This window comes from Callospermophilus lateralis, chromosome 4, assembly GCF_048772815.1.
Source record: "Callospermophilus lateralis isolate mCalLat2 chromosome 4, mCalLat2.hap1, whole genome shotgun sequence".
In the NCBI taxonomy this organism is placed as follows: Eukaryota; Metazoa; Chordata; class Mammalia; order Rodentia; family Sciuridae; genus Callospermophilus; species Callospermophilus lateralis.
The window spans coordinates 73,525,502-73,543,672 of NC_135308.1; the positions used below are offsets into that span (position 1 = coordinate 73,525,502).

Here is an 18,171-nt window from a genome sequence, read left to right on the forward strand (position 1 = left end):
TCCATCATATAAATAGAATCCAGGAAAAAATTACATAACTAACTCAATGCAGAAAAAATAATCAACAAAATTTAGCACCATTCATGTTAAAAGTTCTGAAAACACTAGCGATAGAAGAAAACTATCTCAATCTCATCAAGGCTACACATGAAAAACATCACATCATAATGAATGGTGAGGAAATAAAAGCATTTCTTCTAAAATCTAGAGTAAGATAAGGATTCATACCCTCACCATTCTTATTCGATGTAGTTCTTAGAATATTAGCTATATCAATTCATAAGAGGAAGAAATTAAAGGGATACAAAGAGAAAAAGAAAAAATCAAATTATCTCCATTTGTAGATGATATAATTCTACACATAGAATCTCCATCAGAAGAGTTTTAGAGCTATCAAATAAACACAGCAAAGCAGCAGAATACAGGATAAACGTACAAAAATTAAGTTTTGCTATATGCCAATAGTAAAACCAACAAAAAAATGAATAAAAGTATTCCATTGAACATAACCTAAAACAAAACAAAAACATGGAAATAAACCTAGCTGAGAAGTTGAAAGACTTCTAAAATAAAACTATAGAACACTGAAGAAAGAATTTGAAGAAGACTATAGAAGATGGAAAGGCGTCTATTGTTCTTCAATAAGCAGATTTAATATTGATAAAATGACTATATAACCAAAAGAAATCTATAGTTTCAATCAGTCCCAATCAAAATATTAATGATTTTCTTCACAGAGCTAAAAATTATTCCCAAAATTCATATGGAAGAATAAAAGATCCAGAGTAGCCAAAAGAATACTGAGCAAGAAGAACAAGGCTGAGGCATCACAATTCCCATGCTCAAATCATGCTGCAGAACTCTCCCATCAATAAGAGAATGGTGGTTTTATAAAAACCAACATGAAAATCAAAGGAATAGAACTCATGGAGATAAACCCACACAGATATAGTCATCTGATACTTGACAAAATCAGTAAAAACACTCATTGGAGAAAAAATGGATGTTATGGTTTGGATGTGATGTGTCTTCCAAAAGCTCATGTGTGAGGCAGTGCAAGAAGAGAAACAATTGGATTGTAAGAGCCTTAATGCAATCATTGCATTTTTCCTCTTATGGGGATTAACTGTGTGGTTAACTGAAGGCTGGTAGGGTATGGCTGGAGGGGATGTGTTCCTGAAAGCATGGCCTTGGGTATATATTGTGTATATGGAGAGTGGAGTCTGTTTCTTCTTCCTGATCACCATGCAGGCTGCTTCCTTCTGCCACACTCTTCCACCATGATGCTCAGCAACATGTCCAGCCCCAATGAATGGATCTTGCTGTCTATAAATAGAGACCTTTGAAACTGTGAGTCCCTGAATAAACCCTTTCTCCTCTACAATTGTGCTGGTTGGATTTCTTTACTCACAGCAGTGAAAAGGCTGACTAAATGGACTTTTTACCAAATGGCACTGGGAAAACAGGATATCCATATGTAGAAGAATCAAAGGAGCTCCCTCTGTCTCACCTGCATAAACTAAAATGGATCAGAGACCTAGTAATTTGACAAGAATCTTTACAATTGCTAGAAGAAAACATAGGGCCAACTCTCCAATACACAGGAACAAACAGTGGCTACCTTAATAAAACTCTCAAAGATCAAGAAATAAAGCCAAGAATCAATTGGGGAAGCTTCAAATTTGAAAACTTCAAAGAGCAAAGGAAACAAGATGATGATAAACAAGATGATGAAACAGAGCCTAAAAAATGGGAGGGAACTTCTGCCAATTATTCTTCTGATAGAGAATTCATATCCAGAATATGTAAACATCAAAATAACCCAAATAACCCAGTAAATGGGTAAGTGAGCTAAATAGACATTTTTTAGAAGATGACATGAAAATGGTCAACAAATATATGAAAAAAACTGTCCAACATTCTTAACAATAAAGGAAATTAAATAAAAACTACACTGAGGTTTCATCTCACCCCAGTTAGAATGACAAGATTCAAGATAAATAACAATCAGTGCCTTGTATTAGGTTATTGTGAATAGAATAGTTTTCCTGATTTTTTTTTCTCAGCAAATTTATTATTGGAATATTGAAAAGACACAGATTTTTTAAAATATTTATTATTTTTAGTTGTAGTTGACATAATACCTTTATTTTATTTGTTTATTTATATGTGGTGCTAAGGATTGAACCCAGGGCCTCACAAGTGCTAGGCAAGTGCTCTACCACTGAGCTACAACCCTAGCCCAAAAAGCTATTGATTTTTTTTTTAAGGTTATTGAATTTTATTTTATTTTTTTATTGGTTGTTCAAAACATTACAAAGCTCTTGACATATCATATTTCATACATTAGATTCAAGTGGGTTATGAACTCCCATTTTTACCCCAAATACAGATTGCACAATCACATCGGTTACACATCCACATTTTTACATAATTCCATATTAGTAACTGTTGTATTTTTCTACCTTTCCTATCCTCTACTATCCCCCTTCCCCTCCCCTCCCATCTTCTCTCTCTACCCCATCTACTGTAATTCATTTCTCTCCTTGTTTTTTTCCCATTCCCCTCACATATGTAATTTTGTATAACAATGAGGGTCTCCTTCCATTTCCATGCAATTTCCCTTTTCTCTCCCTTTCCCTCCCACCTCATGTCTCTGTTAAATGTTAATCTTTTCCTCCTGCTCTTCCCCCCTGCTCTGTTCTTAGTTGCTCTCATTATATCAAAGAAGACATTTGGCATTTGTTTTTTTAGGGATTGGCTAGCTTCACTTAGCATAATCTGCTCTACTGCCATCCATTTCCCTGCAAATTCCATGGTTTGTAATTTTTTAGTGCTGCGTAGTACTCCATTGTGTATAAATGCCACATTTTTTTTATTCATTCATCTATTGAAGGGCATCTGGGTTGGTTCCACAGTCTAGCTATTGTGAATTGTGCTGCTACGAACATCGATGTGGCAGTATCCCTGTACTACGCTCTTTTAAGGTCTTCAGGGAATAGTCGGAGAAGGCCAATAGCTGGGTCAAATGGTGGTTCCATTCCCAGCTTTCCCAGGAATCTCCATACTTCTTTGAATGCTGATTTTGTTTCCTAATTTTCTAATTTTCTATATCAGTATTGGAATTCTTCTGGTGGAGAAGTTTGAATATACTACATACAGGATCCTTTCTTCAGAAAACAGATAATTTGGCCTCTTTTCATATTTTTATCTCTTTAATTTCTTCTCTTGTCTGATGGCTCTGACTTTAGTTTCAATAACTATACTGACTAGGAGTGGTGAGAGTCAACATCCTTTTCTTGTTCCTGATTTCAGAGAAAGTATTTTTAGTTTTTCTTCATTCAATAAGAAGTTTGCTTTGCATTTGTTATACATAGCCTTTATAATGTTGAGGTAAGTTCTTTCTATCTCTAATTTACTCAATAGTTTTAACATGAATAGGTGCAAAAATTTATCAAAAAAGACATTGGAAAAAAAGAGTCTTTTTTAAAAATGGTGCTTGGAAAACCGGATATTTGTATGTAGAAGAATGAAACCAGTTCCCTCTCTCTCATCCTGCATAAAGGATAACTAAAATGAATGAAAGACCTATTAATTAGACCAGAAAATTTGTGATTTACAGTAGAAAATGGGCTCACTAATCCAACATATTGGCACAGGAACCTTATCAAGACCCCTAAGGCTCAAGAAATAAAACTAAGAATCAGCAAGTGGGATGGTATCAAATTAAAATATTCCTGCACAGCAAAGGAAACAGGAGAATAAATAGAGCACCTATAAAGCGGAAGAAAAAAATTTGCCAGCTATTCTTTTGAATATACAAAGATTTCAAAACGTTAACACCTAAAAAGCAATTAATCTAATTAATAAATTGGCAATAAAGCTAAACAGGTATTTCTCAAAAGAAGTATAAAATGACCAAGAAATATATGAAAAGCTGCTTAACATCTATACCAATCAAGGGAATGCAGATCAAAACTACATTTTTATGTCATCTAGCCCCTATTAGAATGGAAATTATCAAAAATATACATAATAATAAATGCTGGTGTGGATGTGGGGAAAAGTACTCATTCATTTTTGGTGATACTACAACCACTTTGGAAAACAGTATAAAGAGTTCTCAAAAGATTAAGACTGAAACAACTTCATGACTTTCTCACCCCTTGGTTTTATCCAAAGAACTAAAGTAAGCATACTGCAGTGATATTGGCATATCAGGGTTGATGGAAGCACAATTTACAATAGCCAAGTTATGGAAACAGCCTGGGTGCCTGTCTGCTGATGAATGGATATAGAGAATGTGGTGAATACGCACAATAGAATTCTACTCAGCCATAAAGAAGAAATAAATTATGGCACTTACATGTAAATGGCTGGAACTGGAGAACATCATACTAAGGGAAATATACCAAACTCAGAAAGTCAAAAATTGAATTTCCTCTCTTATATGCAGAAGTTGGAGCAAAATAAGGCATAAAGGGAAAAAAGGGAGTGGAATTCTGGAATGAAAATGACTAATGAAAGAAAAAGAGATATCAGTGGAATAGAGTAAGGGGGTTGATGAGAAGGGAGAAAGGATGAGAAAAAGGAGGAACTGTGGAATGAAATCAATCAAATTATGTTATACATAAATATACCATATATATATATATGTCACTGATTTATTAATAAGCTATAAATTAACAGAAAGGAAATAAGTAGAGGAAGGGGAGCAGAAGAAGGGGCATTAAAATGGAGAAACTTTATCTGTATATGTATAAATAGTTCAAAATGAACACTACTATTATGCAGAAGTTAATGAACTGATAAAAATGTAAAAAGTAAATATGATATGTCAAGAGCTTTGTAATGTTTTGAACAACCAATAAAAAATGTAAAAAGTAAATAATAAATGTAAGTGAGGATGTGTGGATAAGGAAACACTCATACATTCTTGGTGGAGAGGGCAAATTAGTATAACTTCTTTGAAAAGCTGTATGAAGATTCCTTAAAAGAATAGGAATGCAGCTACCATATGACCCTGCTATTCCATTTGTTGCTATGCATCAAAAGAGCTTAAATAAGCATAAAACAGTGATGCAGGTATATCAGTGCTTATAATATCTTAGTTTATAGTGACCAAGTTATGGAACCAGCCTATGTGTCTCTCTATAAATGAATGGATTAAAAAACTATACATATATGTACACACACACAATACCCAAATACATATATAGAGATCTATTCTGTCATAAAGATAAAATTAAATTATATCATTTGCTGGTAAATGTATGGAATGGAGAAAATCATGTTAAGTGAAATAAGACTCATTATGATAAATGTTAAAACTTTTCTCTCATATGCAGAAGCTACATAGAAGGAATAAAAAGAGAGATATTATGAAAATAGAAGTAATAACAGTGACTTAGAAGGGGGTTGAAGGGAGGCATGAGGAGGATAAATGGGGAGGAACTCTGAAATGAAATTCTCCATATCTTTCTCTCTGTGTGCTTGAATATAACATAAAGAATTCTACTTTTATGTATGAATGTAATGTTCTCACCACAGAAACAATAAATACATAGAAGGCAGACCTGTTGATTAAGAGAAGATAATCAGGGGAAGGAGGAGGGAAAGGAGAAGCACTAGATATTCAAATGGAGCAAATTATGCTATTTGTATTTATGAATATGTCAAAATTAATGGCACTATTATGAATAATTATAATGCACTAATAAAAAGATGAAAATGGTCTCCAAATTACTTTTCAAAGGTTTAAAGACCACCATGCTTGTTGTTCAAACAGAGGTCTTGGTTTGCTGTGTGAAAATTGGAACAAAGCCACAAAATCTCTGCAGCTCATACAGACATGTCTCCATCCCATGGGCAGTGTGTGCAGACAAAGGACACGATATGTATCTCCTTTCAGAAGAAATAAAACAGATTCAATAATCAGAAAAAGGGAAGAGATTACATCATCTTGGTTTACAAGGTTACTTAGATAGGAAAACTGGTAATTGATATGTGCAAATTCATTTTTATCATGATAATAATGCAAGACCATTGGAGAGATAGCTATCCACTTACCTGTCTGAGAACCCCTGGCACCACCTTCATCTTCTGGGAAAAAGTTCTTGTCTTTCATTCCAAAGGAAGAAGGAATTTCAGGAATAGGTACCTCTTCAACTTCATCATAACCACTGCTTGTGGCAACTGCATGCTGTCCTTGAGGTTCTGAAAACAGGGAAGAAGGAGGAAGAGCAAGATATTTGTTAATCTACGTGATGTCTTCAGTCTCTTCTAATGCAGACATTCTAATAGCTGAGAAATATAGGTACCGTTTTCCAAGGCTGTCCCAAAGGCATACATTTGATCTCCATATTCTTAGATCATGTAAATCATCGAAATATTTCAATGTATAAAATTCAATAATATTTTACTAAAAAGCCATGCCAAAAAATTCAATAAAAATTATGCTATAAGTTTGAGTCACTTGTTTCAGGCATGGCGGAGGGTTGAAAAATATGTATATATCAGTAACTGAGAATGATTTCATCAGGATTAAGGAGAACCCAGGCTGTTCATATGGTCTCTGAGGCAGTGGAGACAGAGCTGTCCAGGAGAGAAGACTGGCTCTCTCTCTTCCACAGATAGGCTATTCTACCAATTTGAATCACAGGAGGCATGGTTTTCAACCTCCTCTAGTGCTCTGCTAAGATTCGTTCTTAACAGAGCACTCCTGGACATGCCTCATCCTTGGAACTCTCCACTTTTACCACTCGGGAAGGTGCAGGATGCTCTCCTTTCTTATGTGCTTTGTAGAGAAGCTCTCCCAGTGATTGATAAGTACAGGCACCATGAACTCCTTGTGTTCTAGGAATTATGAATGTCTTTTTTTGTTTTAGTATTCACATAAACCACAAAATAGTTTAGATATACTTGTATTTCAGGTCAAATCCATGTGTTCTCTTTCACCTTGGAGTTTGTGAGATGATAAGGTTCAAATGTTCTTTTTCAATTTATGGCCTTGGATTTTATAATGATATATTTGAGGTGTGTCTGTGACCATATGGAAGTATCTGTGGAAACCGACAGATTAGAATCTCATCTTTCCCTTTCTGAATGACAGAGTGGGTGGAGAGAAAAAGTAGTTGTGAACCTGAAGGAAGAGACCCTTCCCATCCTAATCATAGAAAGTTCTTCTCAATTGATAACCTCCCCTTACCCCACCATCCAGGGGAAGACCTGTCTCTACTACCTGGGGCAGGTTCAGGGTCTCCATTCTCCTCATTGTCCCCTGTGTAATAGGGTAGCTTAGTTGCTGAGCCACCATCAGACATGGTTCCTAGTAGGGAGAAAACATCAGAGACAAACACAGTAGGAGGTCAATGTCATGGTTCAGAAGAAATTTTGAAGCTTCATACTTGAAGAGAGAGGGCTTAGAGCTCCTGTCCTAGAAGGTGCTGATAATTGTTATAGTGGTCCAGGAATATTCCTAAAAGATCTTGTTCTAAATGGTTGGTCCTCAGGTTGGAGGTATTGGAAAACCTTTAAGGTGTGAGAACTAGTGGGAGGAATTAAGTTGTTGAGTGCATGCTCTTGAAAGAATTATAGGATGCCAATCTCTTCTTCTCTCTCTCTTTTTTTTTAAGAGAGAGAGAGGTAGAGAGAGGTAGAGAGAGGTAGAGAGAGGTAGAGAGAGGTAGAGAGAGAGAATTTTAATATTTATTTTTTAGTTATCGGTGGGCACAACATCTTTGTTTGTATGTGGTGCTGAGAATCGAACCCGGGCCGCACGCATGTCAGGCGAGCGCACTACCGCTTGAGCCACATCCCCAGCCCCTTCTTCGCTCTCTTAATTTTCTGGTCATTGTGAGATGAGCATCTTTGCTCCACCACATACTCCCAGCATGATATGGTGCCTTGCACAGGCCTAAAGCAACCAAGCCATATTATCATGGAGTAAAACATCTGAAAGTGGGAAGCAAAATAAAACTTTCTTCTTTATAATTTGATTGTCTCAGGCAATTTATTTCAGTAATAAAGAGCTACCAAATTTGCCATATGAATGTTGTGTTAGTCATGTGGACTTTGCTTACTGATGATTCCCACACTGATGGTGAACTCATGCAAAGAAAGGAGGCTATGGACACACCTGGGCTGTTCAGCAGGCTCTCCTTCTCTGGGTTTATTGGGTAATCGATCTCCTGGTACAGGACCTCATCAACAGTGTCTTCGAAAGTGGTTAAGGCTATGGAAAGCAGATGTAGTTCAGACATTAGTCCTGGAAATCTTTCCCTTACCAACAGACAAATATCTTCTCCAATGCACACTCTTGGAGACACTCCTCTAGGCTTCCAGGGTCCTTTTCTTTAGCATTGTGATCTATTGGGATAGAACTAGATCACCATGCCAATCCTGGATCTTATAATCAGTTCCCACTGTACACATGGGAAGCCATCATATTTGAGGGCTCCACTTTTTAACCCAGAATGAATTCATGTCTTTTAAGTCTCCAAGTCCATGGTAGACAAGGCAGTTGTTCATATAATCCAAACAAGACTAAAACGTGTAGTTTAAAAAAAACACAATTGGTCCAATATTATCCCTGCATACTTTCATGTTACAGCATTCCCTAGCCCCACCTTGGAGCTGTGCTCTCCTTCTGAGCAGCTGAGTTCCCAGGATGATGAGAACCAAAAACAGAAGGGCTCCCAGGATCATGCAGAGGATCCCAGGTAAGGAGAAGATGCCAGAGACAGGGGCTGAGGCTGAACTGGTGCCTGAAGAAGAAAAAGAGTCATGAGTCTTTCGAAAGGACCATAAGCTCAGGAGAACCCAATTATCCTGGTCATCGCTTGAGTCCTCAGGACCATAAAGTCCCTAGCTCAGTCATCATAGATCTGCCTGAATCCAGGATTACCACCCTAGATCCTGCTCTGGGATGTGTCAAATATCTTCTGAGTCTGATTTTAAGAGATTTCTATAATGTAAATGTGGATATGGCTTTGGAGCTCTCTGACTGCTACAACTTAACACAAATAATAGCTTCTTCTAACACCTGATCATCAGGCCTACTGAAATATGACCAGAGCTGGGTAGACTGAAAATCTAAATTTTCAGTGCACAGAACACTGAAAATCTGCCTATCTCCTCCATTACCTGGGTCACAGCAAAAGAACCACTTACTTCTCCGGGTGGGGTGAGTTGTTGCCCTTTCACCTGGGGAGAAGAGAAAGAAAATGGAATTATTGTACTGTGTGGGTCTGGGAATGTTGCTCAATCCCAACCACCACCACTGACATGGTTGTCTCTAAGATGCCAGGAGATTGGGCACAGCCTTCCAGAGCCAGGGCTCAGGGCAGCAGGGCAGCCTGGGAAGCCCTTTGGATGCAAACACACTCCTTCAACCCTAGGCCCCCCACCTGGTCCTGCTACTCACCAGAGCACCTCACACCAGCGTCCTCCTCATGCTTGCAGTCACTCTGTCCCCAGGGTGCTGCAGCACAGGCCCACAGGGAGGGCTCCCTGCCCCTGCACTGCACCTCATCCAGCCAGATGCTTCCATTTCCAGGGCCAAATGCAGCTTCTCCTGGGGCTTCCAGGGCAGAGCCACAGCCCAGCTGCTGACACACCACCTCAGCCTCTGCCAGGCTCCAGGAGTCATCACACACAGTGCCCCAGGCGCCTTCATGCCAAACCTCCACTCGCCCTGAGCACTCGCTGTCTCCTCCCCTGAGTCGGAGCTTCTCTTTGTCTGAAAAGGCAGCAGCACTACCGTTTACTGCCCTGGCAAGAGGAAAGGAGCCCCTGAAAGCCATGGAAAAGGTGTGAGGGGATGAGGTACCTGTGCAGGGTGCAGTGGCTGGACAGCTCTTGGGTCTGTTTCCTGCAGGAGCAGACAGTGGGGGAAGCACAGGTTCAGGGGCAACTGAGGTGATCCTGCCCCAAGACAAGGCTCTCTAAAGTCCTGTGCTCAGTTTAGGTGGAGATAAGGTGCTTCAGAAGTAGTCTAACAGGATGGGTTACTGAGACATCCCCTAGAGCATATCCCTATCAGCAGCTGAAATTATTTTTCAGTTTACTTGTTCTTACTGTGCCCACTACATGAAAAAATACTAACAGGATCATGAACATGTTCATGTGTGTACATTAAAACACACATAGACATGCATAACACAGAAAAACTCCACTAGAAAGGTGAACTTGCTTCATTTCCTCTGTTCCTACAAACAGGATGGTGCCTGGCATGTTGAATGCATTCATTAGAAGTATGTACAGGTGACTTTCTATGAATGTTATGAACAGTGGGCTTAATAAATATTTACCGATTGAATGAATAGATGAGTAAAATCTGCTGGAAATTTTTTTTTTAATTTTTGCTAATCAAAAAGGTAATAAAATAAATGTAAGTTAATATTAATGATTTGTGGTAATAAATAGTAGACATGTAAAACATAAATACTACATAATCCCCAAAGTGATTTGTACTCAATATCCCTCATATTGTTAATGAAAAATTATAAACATATTGAAAGTATTCATTCAACTTATTTGAAAGTATTCTTTTAAATAAATTAAATGTATTTTTACATAAATAAAACAAGTAGAATTTAGAGAAAAGTTAATAAGTACACAAGAGTTAGATGGTAAGATAGAAACATTTGCATAAAAATATAATACACTAAAGATAATTAATACATGAAAGGACATAGATGTATCATAGAGCCAAGTAAAGCAAAACAAATAATACATGAAAATGAAAAAAAAAACAATACAGAGAAAACATACATGGCACTTGTCCTAACACCTTCATGGGTATACATTATCCCCATTATTCTGTCAACCTCCTACCCTATGCAGAGAACATCTCTAGAAATGATCACAGGACCTCTCTTTGGTGGCTGCTCGCTTTCAGGATTGGATGTCTCACTGTTTCAATATGTGGAGTCTATTGTAGGGAAAAACATTATAAATACATATTCTTATATTTTATTATCCCTCAGCCTCTACAGGGAAAAGAAAAAAATAAGGTGTGGAAAAGTAGGAAAGGGAAAAGAGTAAGCAATTGCTTTTGAAACATTTACCATCATTTATCATTGCATTCTCCCTGGATTTCAGGCAGTTCCTAGCAGAGGTTTGTGGGCTTTTTTCCTTTTTTTGATTTTTGAGGTTCTGTATGTTTTTTTGAATTTAGTTGAATGGTCAAGTTATTAAAAAAATACTGGTGTTTTCTATCAAGATATGAAATGCCAATTAAAAACAGTTCCTCCTACAAAGTATGAAAATTTTTTTTAAATAGATGTCATGTGATCTTACAACCATTGGCAGTCACCTTGTAGTAACAAACCTACTAATATGCAGTGTTACATGTGTAAGGATATATATTACAATATTGTTTGTAGAAGGGAAAAATATAAAAGAATTATAAATTAATAGCAAAATTTTATGCAAACTGGAATACTAGTCACTTAAGAATGAAACATTATGGAGTTATTTTACAAAAGTGTGAGTTCTACTTGAGGAATATGCATAATAATTCTTAAGAAAAGCTGATGTAACAATAGTAAGTATGATATAATCCCAATATTGTAAAACCAAATAAAAAGATATCATAAGATAAAAGCTTTTATCACTATATGAGTTTTGATAGGATTCCATGAAAATGGAAGATTTAGAAAAATAGTAATTACCAGTCCATTAATTCCTATTCACATCAGGGAATTATGAATAGACAAGGGTTATGCAATGTCACTAATGTACCTTTTATCTTTTTATATGTCTTCGTTGATTTCAATTAGTAATTCAGTATAATAAAAAAGATATTGTTTAACTCTATAGCAAAAACAAACTAGAGAGAAGAACATAAATCTCCTAGTGTCAAGCATGTGGCTGATTCTGTGGAAAAAGAAAAAAAAAGATGAGACAGCTTAAGAGGAGGTGAGATGGCCATGTCTTCATACCTCCAGTGCTCTTTGCCCAGACAGACAGCATTACTCATTCCCTGGGGGTACTCACATGGAGAGGTTCATTAGTGTTACTTAAACCCAACAAGTAGAAATCAAACAAGTAGAAATCAACAAGTAGAAATCAAGTGAACCCAAACCCAACAAGTAGAAATCTGTACCTGAGAGTCACAGCCCTGACATCAGGAGTGGCTCACACTCTCCTCCCTCTTCCATGGAAAGTCCTTCAAAGTCCAAGAACAATAAGCTGAATACATCTTCCTTGGCATTTCTGCTAATTAGACTAATTACAGACTCCTGAGACATGGTTCCCAGTTGTTTCTGCATTTGGGAGCCACAAAGAAATGTGCCAGTGTCACTTCTAAAGGCAGCTCACTTGTGACACAGCACACATTAATCAAGTTGGTAATCAAATGAGTATATTCCTGGCATTAAATAGACAATAGGTTATACAAGTCAAAGACCACTGAAGACTGTTGGAAGAGTCCAAGCTGCAAATGATCTTTCCTGAACTAAGAAGAGAGTGGGAAAGTTGGAGAAGAAGGATTTAAGATGTATTTGCTGGTAGAGGCATAGAACTTGCTATTACATTGGAATTGGAGAGAGAGTAAAATGAAGACATTAAGACATGAATGTAGACTGAGAATAAGTAACTGGGTAATAACAGTGGCATTAACTGGGAAGGGAATAAAACAGGGAGAAAAAGTTGGAGGCAGGGCTTAAAGGGGTGGAATAAAATACTCTATTTTGAAAACTAAATTTGAGCTGTCCATTATATTTGCAAGCGAGAGTATCCATTAGCAATGAAATGAATTTAAGGGCAAAGGTCAGAAATGGAGGTTTATATTGGGAGCTGTGGGTGGAATAATATCATCTAAGGCCATGGACCTCAATGAGAAAAGGGATGGAAAAGAGCTAAGGAAGAATACAGAGTCTAAAATTTAGATATTGAAGAAAAAATTTGCAAGACTCTAAGACAGAATAATAATCAATAAATTAGAAAATAAAAAAAATAAGATAGACAGCTGAGAGTTTCAATTTCCAGTGAAGTTTGAGGGAAGATCATCATTTATGTGTATGATGTAGTTTAAACAGAAATGAGGGAGATCAGGGAATTTGTAAAATGTCATGTTAGAGAGAGGGCAAGAGCACATGTGAGAGAAGCATACTACAATATGGGGCCAGTGGGGAGGATCCATCAGAGATTGGATCACAAATTCAAAGAGACTAGCAGGGTAATTTCACATTATAACAAGATACAGTACTTGTCCATGATTCATCAGTTCTTGCCAATTCCAGTGCAGGCAGCAAAGAGTTACGTATTTGACTCAACTATTCTTCTCATTGACATATAAAGAAGAAACCAGGGAATTGAGTGTACTTGAAGGGGGAAGATAATAATGGGGCATCATGTTGTCTAACCAGGGTAACAAGAACATGTGCAATACTGAGGAGAGTGGAAGAATGAAAAACTGATAAGGGAAAACACTTGGAATCTGCCTGAGGATGAAATATCTGGAAAAGGAGCATCATGATAGTCCCATAAGCAGAAGAAGCAACAGTCAGAGAAGGAACAATACAAAAAATATCTCAAGCTGGACAGTTAGTGATGGACAATAGTGTGGACATACAGGGAGATGGGATGTAAGTGGAGCTTTTAAGGTAGAAAGTCAGGAATAAAGAGGCCAGGGTATTATCTCAGTTGTATTCAAGGATTCTGGCAGCACCAGGAACAGAAGACAGAGGAGCCTGGTGAGCCTGGTACTGCAGCTTTCCTGGATGAGAGGGTGTGACCAGGTTGGAGAGTGGCACCAATCGTAGTGGTAGCTGGTGCCATCTGACGGGCAAATTTCATGTAGATGGACATGGAGAGAAAAGAGAAGAAATTATGGAAAATAACAAAGGAAAACAGGAATATGTTTATTCTAAGATTTGACCCAGAAATATCCTTTTGAAAGAGAAGAGCAGACCCTCAAATGATATCATTATTTTCAGAGGACAGCCAGGTTTGTATCAAAATATAAAACTGAAGCACACATTATAGGTCTTATGAAATTGGAAGACAATAGCCTCCAATTTCCAACAAACCCCATAGAATGTTTTCTGAGAGGCAGACGAAGTGGTTCATTTGCAGTAGCATATGGATAAAGACTCAGAGGAGGTAGTATCAAACAAGACCACAAGACTGTGAGGAGATGAATTCAAGAAGAAAATAAGGGGCGACTAGGACCCTCATCTCACAGTAATTCCCCATAATGTGGCAGAGGAAAAGATTAACAAACAACTTTTCAACAAAATTGGTATTGGGACCGTGCCTTGGAAAGGATCTGAACTCTTCTTATCCATCCAGTTAATCAGGCATCACTCTCCCCAGCTTCTTCCTACTCTGCTCATGATGGGATTTTATCAGTCCCTCAAGGTCACCAGAGTTTTCATACTTCAGTATTTACACTGAACAAAAGCTCTTATTACTTTCTTCATTTGACAACTACTTCCTTCATTGGTCTCAACCTAAATATGACTTCTCTTTTCCTCAAATTACCCATTTCCATAGCACTTTCCACTTCTTCATGACACACATTTATGGCTGGTGTGTATCGTCATGCTAGAGGGTAAACTTCATGAGGACACAGAGAGTATGTTATTCTTGTCTTTCCTCCTCATGCCTCATATTAAGTTTCTGGATGTAATTCACTCAATTACTTATCATCAACAATCTGAGCTTATAGTTTGTCTGACTGATGTTGATGGATTTCAGAGCAAAAGACCATGATCTCAAAGATAACCCACTAGTACTGATTACCCCAAGTTGTCCCTCACTCTCTTGAGTATACTATGGGGTGAATGAAGTGCTTACTCCTAATGTTAATTTCCACATCTGGATTAAATGATCACCATAATATCTATGAACAGATTGCTGAGTGGTTTAACTTGCATTACATGTGAAAAAAAAACTAAGGAGGATTAAGAAAAATAGTAATTGACAGGACATAGCAAGTGATTTATGTAAGTGAGGTCAAATTTCTCACTCTATTATGGAAATGCAGAGTAATTATTATAGCCTAAGACTGCACTAGCCATCTGCTTAGACATTTTTTTAGAGGGTAAGTTCAAGACATTTTTTTAGAGGGTAAGTTCATGCTTCTACATGCTCAATTTAATATCCATGGCATTTTTCACATAAGTGTAATAACAGGTTTACTTAATTCTGTCATCGAAACAAGATTGTAAATTGAGGCTAAAATTCTCTATTCAAACTTGTGCCTCATAGACTTATTTGAACTCATTCTTCTGGTTTGAAAGTATGAAATTTCTCTAACAACTTACAGAGTGAGGACACAGGAATAGGGAGTAAATCACCTGAACACATGATATAAGCTTCCTCCTTTGCAGAGCAAGATCTCCGTTTCCAGGGGTCAGAAGGACACTGCCAGAGAGAGGTGTCCGTTTTCCTACACTGGATTCTATCCACCCAACGAGGCCTAGAATCTTCTCTGAGAGGAACAGAAGAGTTGAGAATCCCACTGTCCCCACAGTCAAGCTGTCTGCAGATCACCGACAAGGTCACAGCTTCCATGGGGCTGTGGCAGACACTGCCCCAGGTGTTGTTGTAGAAAACCTCCAGCCACCCAGCACACTCCTGGTCCTCGCTCACCAACCTGAGGGCCAGGAACTCTGAAACCAAGAGGAGGGAAACAGCGCACAGTGAGTATTTAACGTTTAGTGCTGTTTTTTCTTTCCCTTAGGCAGTGCTTATTGCTAACTTTTCTGATGAAATGCCCACCAGGTGGAAAGACAAAACTTTTATCCTTTTACCTGTTTTGATAACTTGTATGTCTCTTTCTATGACAATGGTGTAGTGGAAAATTAACAGTCAGGAAAACTGAAGTGGGGCTCTTGAAGGGAGGGAGGAAAAGCTACTTGACTAAATATATGACAGACCTTGGGAAAGAGGGTAGGGACAGTGAGGTGGCAGAAGAGTGAAGTCCCAGATATGTCAGTTCCTGATCCTGGAGCTTTGTGAATAGATTATCTTGTGAGGTAAAGAGTGCCTGCAAACAAGATCAATATGAGGATTTTTTAATGATGAAATTATTTTAGATTATCCTGGATTAACCATATGAGCTCAATCTAACCACATATTTAGATCTGTATTCTTACAAGCAGATAATGGTTTCTGACCCTGGTCAAAAAGAGATGTAAAGATGAAAAATGGTCAGAAGTATAAAAGGTGGTTGACTTGAATAAGGAAGGGAAATACAGGTAACTTTTAGATGCTGGAAAAAGTAAGGAAATGAGTCTTCCCAGAGCCTCAGCTGAATGTAGCTCACTGACACCTTGTTTACATCTCAGGTGAACTGGGGTCAGACCTAAACTCATGCTGTCTTAAGCCATTAACTCTGGCAACTTATTATAACAGCAATAGGAAACTAATACAATGGGGTCTCAGGATGTTGCACACACAGTAACTGAAGCATGAGGTCTACAGTCAAGTAGACACTAAAGAGAATGAATGTCAGGAGGCAGGGATGAGAAGGAAGGAGCAGAAGCTCAGCTGTTGCAGCAGAAAATGGAAGCGCCTCATCTTTTCTGCTAGAGGGACAGGCACCGTGGGATGAGCCTCCTCCCCATCCACACTGAGACCAATTTCCCCTCCTCTGCCCTAAAGCTCAGATACCATCCTGCACACCCTCCTCATTTTCTCCCACCTGTGCACAGTGTGCCCCACAGACCTGAGCAGATGACCCCCGCATCCTCCTTGTGCCTGCAGTTGTGCTGCCCCCAGCCCTGGGAAGGGCACTGCCACACATGGGCCTCCTCTCCTGTGCAGTTCAGCTCATCCAGCCAGATGGGCCCTGATCCCTCTCCAAAGTGAGCAGAGATGGTGGCCTCCAGGGCCACTCCACAGCCCAGCTGTCTGCACACCACGTGGGCATCTCTCAGGTCCCAGCTGTCATCACAGATGGAGCCCCAGGAGCCCTGCTGCAGGATCTCCACTCTCCCTGCACAGCGACTGCCCCCGTCCACCAGGCGGAGCTGTCTGCTGTCTGAGGAGAGACAGGGTCATGTCAGTGGGCATTCACACAGGGAATGGGAAGGCTCTGGTGCTGGGGGCCTTGCTCACCTGAGCAGTTGGCAGTGTGGCCCTCTGAGGCTGCATAGCCTGCTGGGTCAGACCAGGAGTCATTGCACTGGGGCAGCAGCTGGATCTGGCTACCTACACCTGGGAGTAGAGAGCAGGAAACTTAATTAAGGTACATAATAATCTAGTGATGGCATCTGACAGCTATAGGACAAAATCAGTAATTTTATATCTTCAGAACTGTTCTCCTAATGGAGATTTCTGTTTCTGACTATGAAACTTTTGTGCTTTATGTGAAGCACTCAAGAGTGACTTTAGAAAAGTGGAATATGTTAGTTCCTCTTGAGAGCGCTGCAGAGCTCCAGGGACAGCTAGCCTTTAGGAGTCCAGTAAAGAGAATAGTAAAAATTGGGATCATCTATTTTTTCCTGAAGGCATTTGCTAATTTAAAGCTAGAAGCTGAGACTGAAAATCTAAGCATGTTTGACAGACTGATTTGGTCATACACAAATATAATTTAGGTTGGACCAAAAAAGAGGAATCATGTTAAACAACCAGGAAAGTTGTATCATATTTTGTCAACTGAAAGAATTTTTGTCACAGGAATGGTTCCCAGTTTCTTAAAACTTCAATTTTTTTGTGTGTGTAACGTGATCTACCTTAAATAAAGTACCTCTCTGAAGGTTTTGTATAGTTTCTCAAAATAATGTTGATCCAAAATACCACATGAAATAGAATTTAATAGAGAACAAAGAGGAAAAATAAGAAAAAAATGGGAAAGATTTTCATATATTAGTATTGGTGTTTTTATAGGAAATTTATATAATCATGATTAAATGGTCTATTAAATGGCATGATGTGCATCTTGGCAGAGAAATGATCACAAAAATCTAATAAAAATTTGAGAGTTAAAAAGTCGAGAGCTAAATAATAGAAGTAAATGTAGTTCCAAATCTCCACCACGTCAGTTTATAAACTGACTTCCTTAACAAGACTCCTAAATGCAAGAAGTAAAATCAAAAAATGACAAATAGGATGGATTCAAATTTAAAAGCTTCTTTACAGCAAAGGAAACAATCAAGAATATGTAGAGAGAGCCAACAGATTAGTAGAAAATCATTGTCACCTGCATTAATCTCC

The 18,171-nt window shown here is 38.4% G+C and overlaps 1 protein-coding gene across 1 annotated transcript in view; it reads right to left on the reverse strand.

The window, feature by feature from the left end:
• The window catches only part of LOC143398309 (antigen WC1.1-like), a 61,573-nt gene that overhangs the window by 781 nt on the left and 42,621 nt on the right, over positions 1-18,171 (reverse strand). Inside the window, exons 11-20 of the mRNA XM_077109256.1 lie at positions 17,074-17,166; positions 16,682-16,996; positions 15,309-15,623; positions 9,830-9,871; positions 9,425-9,739; positions 8,909-8,916; positions 8,628-8,790; positions 8,138-8,233; positions 7,208-7,327; positions 6,070-6,216 (exon numbers count right to left, since the gene is read on the reverse strand). Of these exons, the coding sequence (XP_076965371.1) occupies positions 6,070-6,216; positions 7,208-7,327; positions 8,138-8,233; positions 8,628-8,790; positions 8,909-8,916; positions 9,425-9,739; positions 9,830-9,871; positions 15,309-15,623; positions 16,682-16,996; positions 17,074-17,166 (1,614 nt within the window). The remainder of the gene's footprint in view (positions 1-6,069; positions 6,217-7,207; positions 7,328-8,137; positions 8,234-8,627; positions 8,791-8,908; positions 8,917-9,424; positions 9,740-9,829; positions 9,872-15,308; positions 15,624-16,681; positions 16,997-17,073; positions 17,167-18,171) is intronic.